General features: G+C 58.9%; 1 protein-coding gene across 2 annotated transcripts; it reads left to right on the top strand.

Moving 5' to 3' along the window:
- Window positions 1-1,689: 1,689 nt before the first annotated feature.
- SDR39U1 (short chain dehydrogenase/reductase family 39U member 1) lies at window positions 1,690-6,120 on the top strand. 2 transcript variants are annotated; one of them, XM_054045344.1, is made up of 6 exons: window positions 1,690-1,772; window positions 2,191-2,297; window positions 2,702-2,784; window positions 3,562-3,683; window positions 4,571-4,704; window positions 5,220-6,120. In XM_054045344.1, exons 1-6 carry the CDS (start codon window positions 1,757-1,759, stop codon window positions 5,652-5,654), a joined length of 897 nt encoding a protein of 298 aa, XP_053901319.1. In that variant the 5' UTR covers window positions 1,690-1,756; the 3' UTR covers window positions 5,655-6,120. The 2 variants fall into 2 exon arrangements, with proteins under 2 accessions (XP_053901319.1, XP_053901320.1); XM_054045345.1 differs by having other exon boundaries at window positions 4,571-4,714.

The following is a 6,120-nucleotide window of genomic DNA, read 5'->3' as shown; positions in this document are numbered from 1 at the left end:
AATGGGTGCAAGCTCCATCCAGGGTTCAGCTCTGTCCCAGACGTTCACAGCTCCAGGCAGGGCTGAGCTGGGCCAGCGCCCAGATGTTCTGCAGCCCCAGCTGTGGAGGGCACCTGGATGCCATGGGATAGACAACGTATGTCTGTGACCCTGCAGCTCCTGAAGGGTCTGGTGAAAGACTGGGATGGGGAATGAGACCCATGTGTCCAGGACAGCATCACTAGGGGACCCTGCACCTCCCAGCCCCCAGGCACAGGGATCTGGGACCCAAGTCTGTGGCACAACAGTCACTGGTGTCAAAGGGTGACAAAGTAGGACATTTCTGTCATATTTTTATGAATCCCAGGCATGCCTCAGTTTCCTTGTGCACTTTGCATTGCTGCCCAGTGGGGCACCCACCTGGCTCCTGGAGGACTGCAGTCCCTTTGCTGACTGGAGGGGATGGCTGGGTCATTAAAGAACTGGTTGAAATGGCCCCAAATCACCAGAGGATCAGGGAAGAAAAGGAGACCCCCCCCTCCAAAGACTGAGCCATTGACACCTGCCCACAGGAAACCTTGGAGCATGTGAACTCAGCTGGAGAAGAGGGGGAAAGGTATCAGGGGATAGGAAACGGCTTGTCCTCTGGAGGGAGTCAGCAGCCCTACGTGGGGACTAAGGACAAAGAGCCAGAAATGAAGTCCAGCCACCTTTGGACGGGCCGTGGCACTGGCAGGGCCAGGATGAGCCAGGGCTTCAGCTCTGCCTCTTCGGGCTGACCTAGGGACATCCAGGGGATGAAGCTATAGGGAAAGTGCAACCCTGCCTCCATCCCTCCATCCTTCTATCCCCATACCCACCCCTCCATCCGTCCGTCCCTCCATCAATCCATCCATCCCATACCCACCCCTCCACCCATCCATCCCTCCATCAATCTATCCATCCCATACACACCCCTCTATCCATCCATCCATCCAACCCTTCACCCGCATACCCACCCCCCATCCATCCATCCCCACCCCTCCATCCCCATACACAGCCAGCCATCCAGCCTCCATCCCATACACACCCATCCATTCATCCCATACACACCCATCCATCCCATATCCACTAGGGGGGAGGGATAGCTCAGTGGTTTGAGCATTGGCCTGCTAAACCCAGGGTTGTGAGTTCAATCCTTGAGGGGGCCACTTAGGGATCTGGGGCAAAATCAGTACTTGGTCCTGCTAGTGAAGGCAGGGGGCTGGACTCGATGACCTTTCGGGGTCCCTTCCAGTTCTAGGAGATGGGATATCTCCATATATATACACCCCTCCATCCCATTCACACCCCTCTATCCATCCAGGCATGCAGATACACCTCGCCTGATCCCCGTCCAAAGCCCCCACCCCATTCCCAGACCCCTAGGTCCTCCTATTACCTATTCCTTCCTGACCCTTCCTCCATGAACCCCTCTCTCCTCTGACCCCTTCAATCTCCCTGTACCTGCCCCACCCCCATCTCTCCAGACCTCCCCCGTGCCCCCCAGTTCCCTCTTCCTCCCATCCCTGCCCCCGGGCCCCGCCCTATGCATTGGCTCTGAGCCTGGCCACTGGCCGCGAAGGGGTTAACCAGGGGCTGTGTCAATATCCCGTGAATGGGGCGCGGGCCCTTTAAATCCCAGCCGCTCTACTCTTCCCCCTCCCTTCCCGGCCTAGGAAGCTGCGCATGCGTACCCGAGCCTGACGAGCCGCAGGCCGGAGAGTCCCTCCACGCGCATGCGCGCCCAGCATTGGCCATGCGCGTGCTAGTGGGTGAGTGGCGCGCGCTGCAGGGGCCGAGTGTGGGGTGGCTGGGTGGCCGGGGATAGCAATTAAGCGAGGGATTAATTGCAGGGCTACTGCGGCTGCGCGTGTACCGCAGCGCCTGGGTTTGGACGTGTTCCGGTTTGGGAGCGGAGCTCCCCCTTGCCGCGGGGAGAGGGGACAGGCACTAAGTCCTTCCCCCTGCAAGACTTCCTCATGCACCAAGGCGCTGGGGGGGTGAAATGGGCTGGGCTAGTAGGAGGCTGCGGGTCAGGAGTATGGGGCACCAGAAGAGCAGGGGGGAGCCCAGGGCTGGGAGCCCAGGGCTGGGCTGGCAGTGGGTCGGGAGTGACGGGCACCAATGCTTGAAAGTGTCTATTAGTCTTTAAGGTGCCACCAGACTCTTTGTTGTTTTTATTTAAATCAGGAGGTGGGACCGGCTTTGTGGGCGGAGCCTTGACCCAGCTGTTGAGGAGTCGAGGGCACGAGGTGACCCATGTCTCTCGCCATCCAGGGCCTGACCGGATCAGCTGGGTAGGTGATTGGGGAAGGGGAGTGACTCCAATAATATTGGGCTCATGGGGCAGCCACAGAGGTGCAGGGGGTTAGGAGCCCACTGGCCCATGGGGAGGTTCGCTCCCTATCCTGGGAATTAGCGCTCAGCCCTAAGACTCCAGGCTGGTCCTAGTGGCATCACTCCAGCCATCCCTCCTGTTGTGCAGGGTGACATCAGATCCATCCACCCTCATGCTCCAGGGCACAGCCTGCAGGGGTCAGGAAGGAGCTGACTTAGTGCAGCAGAGCAGAGTGAGATTAACTAGGGGCATGTGTGAGTGAGGGGCTGATCCAGGGGATAAGGGGAGACTGGACTGGCAGGGTTTAGGGGTTAGTGGGGAGACTGAGCTGTGTGGAATACCATTTCTTTCCTGTCTCCCCAGGATGATCTGTCCCGCTCCGGCCTGCCCCCTTGTGATGCTGCGGTGAACTTGGCTGGTGAGAATGTTCTCAACCCCCTTCGCAGGTGTGTCCGGGGCTTTGGGCATGCTAGGGGAGAATAATCCCTGTAACAACCTATGTGGCGTCCCTTCAGTGAAGGACAGAAATGGGGATGACTCAGTCTCTCCCTGTTCTCCTGTACTACCCATAATGCAGTGGAGGTGGGGCAGGACGGAAGGGTTGTGTTCTGCAAATCGGGGATGAAATGGGAGTTGAAACATAATTGTCACTAGGAACCTTTCTTCTCAGAATTCTTGTTTCCAAGGGGAAGCATTAGGAGAGTGTACCAGTTGGGGTATAAATAGTCTTGCCCAATATCTGGCCTCTTTTGTGACACTGATGCTAGCAGCCCTGTCACACCTACACTAGACACCCACCCAACTGTCTCCCACAGAGTGGAACCAGCATCTTCCAGATACCCCACTGCCATTCCCAAATACTCACAGTTCCCCCCACTCTCCCTGGGACAGGGAGCCTTTTCCCACCTACATCTGGGGAGTGTGCGGGGGAGAGAGTCCTGCCTCCCATTGCTCTGGGGCGTGGTGATTTGTGTCACTCCCCTGTACTCCCTGGGGGAGTGCAGGGGAATGGGTTGCTCTCCTTTAGGTACCATCAGAGGGGACTTGGTCAGGATGTGAAACTTCTGCTAGGAACCTTTCTCCTCCTGGGCCATTACTTCTGGGGGAAGATTTAGTGGGATTCACGGTATGGTATAAATAGCTGCTTGTGGGGCTGCGATTGGCAGAGGAGAATGGGGGTGGGGTGGTTGAGTGTGACCCCTTTGTGCTCTCTCCCCCTGAAGGTGGGATGATGCCTTCCGCAGGGTTGTGGTTGCCAGCCGGGTGGAGACCACCAAGACCTTGGCCAAGGCCATCGCTGAGGCCGAAAGGCTGCCCCGCTCCTGGGTCCTCGTCACCGGCGTAGGTATTTATTGTGCATGGCCAGAGTGCAACTCATGCCATCCTGTCCTATGGTATCCCTCCACCAGGTGGAAATAGTCCCTGGGCAGTGATAAGGCAGAGTGTGGCCTCTGGAAGTTACTGCTGAGGGGACAGGAGAAATAGTCCCCAGGTGCAGCACAACCTCCCATAACAGCATTGTGTCCTTCTGCCATGGAGAGAAAATAGTCCCTGTGGTGCATCATCCTTGCACAGCCTTCGCTGGCACTGGTGTGCTTCCGCCACTTAGAGAAAATAGTCCCCAATCATGAGAGGACAGATCACAGCACCTTGTGGAAAGAGTGTGTTTCCACCATTGCATAGAGAGGGAAAAATAGGCCCTGGGTAGAGCACACTTTGCCCAACATGTATCCTTCCGCCACTGAGGGGATATACAGTCCCCCCCTCTAGTGCAAGACAAAGTGCAGCCCTATGTGGCACTGTGGCACTAGGGAGAAGGGAAAATTGGCCTGGGGTGCAGCACAGTCTTCCATGACACATTGTGATCCTTCCGCTGCAGAGAGGGGGGGAAATATAGTCCCTCCTCTTGTAGGTCAAGGACAAAGCACAACCTCTGGTGATGCTGATGTTCTTCCACAATTGGGAAGAGATGGAAAAATAGTCCCCTGGCCAAACATAACATCCTGTGAAACTGTCCTTCTGCCACCAAGAGAGAAGAAAATTTGCATTGTAAGAGAATGGAGCCCAGCCTCCTATGACATCAATGCACTCCTGCCATTGGAGTGGGAGGGAAAATAGTAGTGTTTCTCCCCGTCACCAGATGCAATTGCTACAGGAGAGGGAGGGATATCAATGAGGGGTAGGGCTATGCGCACTGGCTGGCACTACAGTTCCCTGCCCATTGCCCGGCAGGGTATTACCGCCCAAGCCCCATGGCTGAGTACACCGAGGAGAGTCCCGGCGGTGACTTCGACTTCTTCTCACGCCTGGTGAGCGCCTGGGAGGCAGCAGCTAAAATTCCCGGGGACAGCACGCGCCAGGCTGTGGTGAGATCCGGTGCGTCGGGGCATGGGGCCTTCCCCTCTAGGGGGCGCCAGATACTATCCGGCCTCATGGCAGAGACTGGCTGGCTCAAGGGGGCAGGGCATGGGGCCTGTCCCCTCTAGGGATCACCAGCTCCCATCTCACCTCAGGGCAGGGACTAGCTGGCTCATGGAGGTGGGGAATGGGATACAGGGCCTTTCCCCTCTAGGGGATGCTGGCTCCCATCTGGCCCCAGGGTGGGGACTGGCTGGCTCAAGGTGGGGGGGAATGGAGCACGGGGTCTTTCCCCTCCAGGTGATGCTGGCCCCAAGGCTGGCTTGGGCTGGGAGACTGTGGCTGGCTCAGGGGGAGGGGGGCTGCTGGCTGGCTCGGGGGGGCAGGGAATGGGGCATGGACCCTTTCCCCTCGAGGCGGCACTGGCCCCAAGGCAGGCTTGGACTGGGAGACTGGCTAGCTCGGAGAGGGGGGCGTGGTTGGCTGGCTCCGGGGTCTCTCTCTGACTTTCCTCTTCCTGCAGGTGTGGTGCTGGGGAAGGGTGGAGGTGCCATCTCGCAGATGCTGTGGCCGTTCCGGCTGGGCTTGGGGGGCCCCGTGGGCTCTGGCCTCCAGCCCTTCCCATGGATCCACATCCGGGACTTGGCCGGTGTCGTGTGCCACGCCCTGGAGACGGAGGGTGTGCGTGGGGTTCTCAACGGGGTCTCCCCGGCCTCGTCTGGCACCTCCAACGCCGACTTCGCCCGGGAGCTGGGCTCGGCCCTGGGGCGCCCGGCCCTGCTGCCCCTGCCCAGCTGGGCAGTGCGGGGTGTCTTCGGGGCTGAGCGGGCCGTCATGCTGCTGGAGGGCCAGCGAGTGGCGCCGAAACGCACCCTGGAGAGTGGCTACTGCTTTGTGTACCCTGACCTGCCCTCTGCCCTGCAGGACATCATGTCCTGAGCGGCTAAGGGGGGGCTGATCCCAGTGCCCCAGGGATGCCCCTGTTCTGGGGGGATCAGCCCCTAGAGACCCCTTATCTCTGGCTCCCACAGCCCAGCTCTGAGCCTCCTGGCTGTCTTAGCCTGAACTTTGTGGGGTCCCTCATGAGCCCTCCCCAGTGTCCCCCCCAATACTCCCCAGCCTCTTGCTGGGACTCACCCTGTTCTTAGCCTCCCCAGCCCCCTTCTCTGAGTGGGAATGCTCCCTTTTGAGCCCCTCCAGAAATCCTCCCTCCCAGTCCTTCTCGGGGGGAAGGGTGCCCTACTGTGACCCCTCCTGCCCCACCGCCATCCGTGCTGCGCTGACAGTGCATTCAGGCTGTTTCCAAGCTCCTGGCACTTTATGGAGCTGGGGTTCTGCAGCAAAGGCTGCTGGGAATTGTAGTTTTTGGTACCCAACCCTGTATACAGCCTTGTTCAGTTTGCAATAAACGGCTGGTGGGTCAA

Source organism: Malaclemys terrapin, chromosome 12 (assembly GCF_027887155.1).
Source record: "Malaclemys terrapin pileata isolate rMalTer1 chromosome 12, rMalTer1.hap1, whole genome shotgun sequence".
Lineage (NCBI taxonomy): Eukaryota > Metazoa > Chordata > Testudines > Emydidae > Malaclemys > Malaclemys terrapin.
Note: the sequence above shows the minus strand (reverse complement) of the source record. Positions and strands in the feature narration are given on the sequence as shown.

Coding starts and splice junctions, on each gene's coding strand:
- SDR39U1 (XM_054045344.1), top strand. Junction 2,785..3,561: donor GTTCTCAACCCCCTTCGCAG/GTGTGTCCGGGG, acceptor CTCCCCCTGAAG/GTGGGATGATGCCTTCCGCA. Junction 3,684..4,570: donor GGTCCTCGTCACCGGCGTAG/GTATTTATTGTG, acceptor ATTGCCCGGCAG/GGTATTACCGCCCAAGCCCC.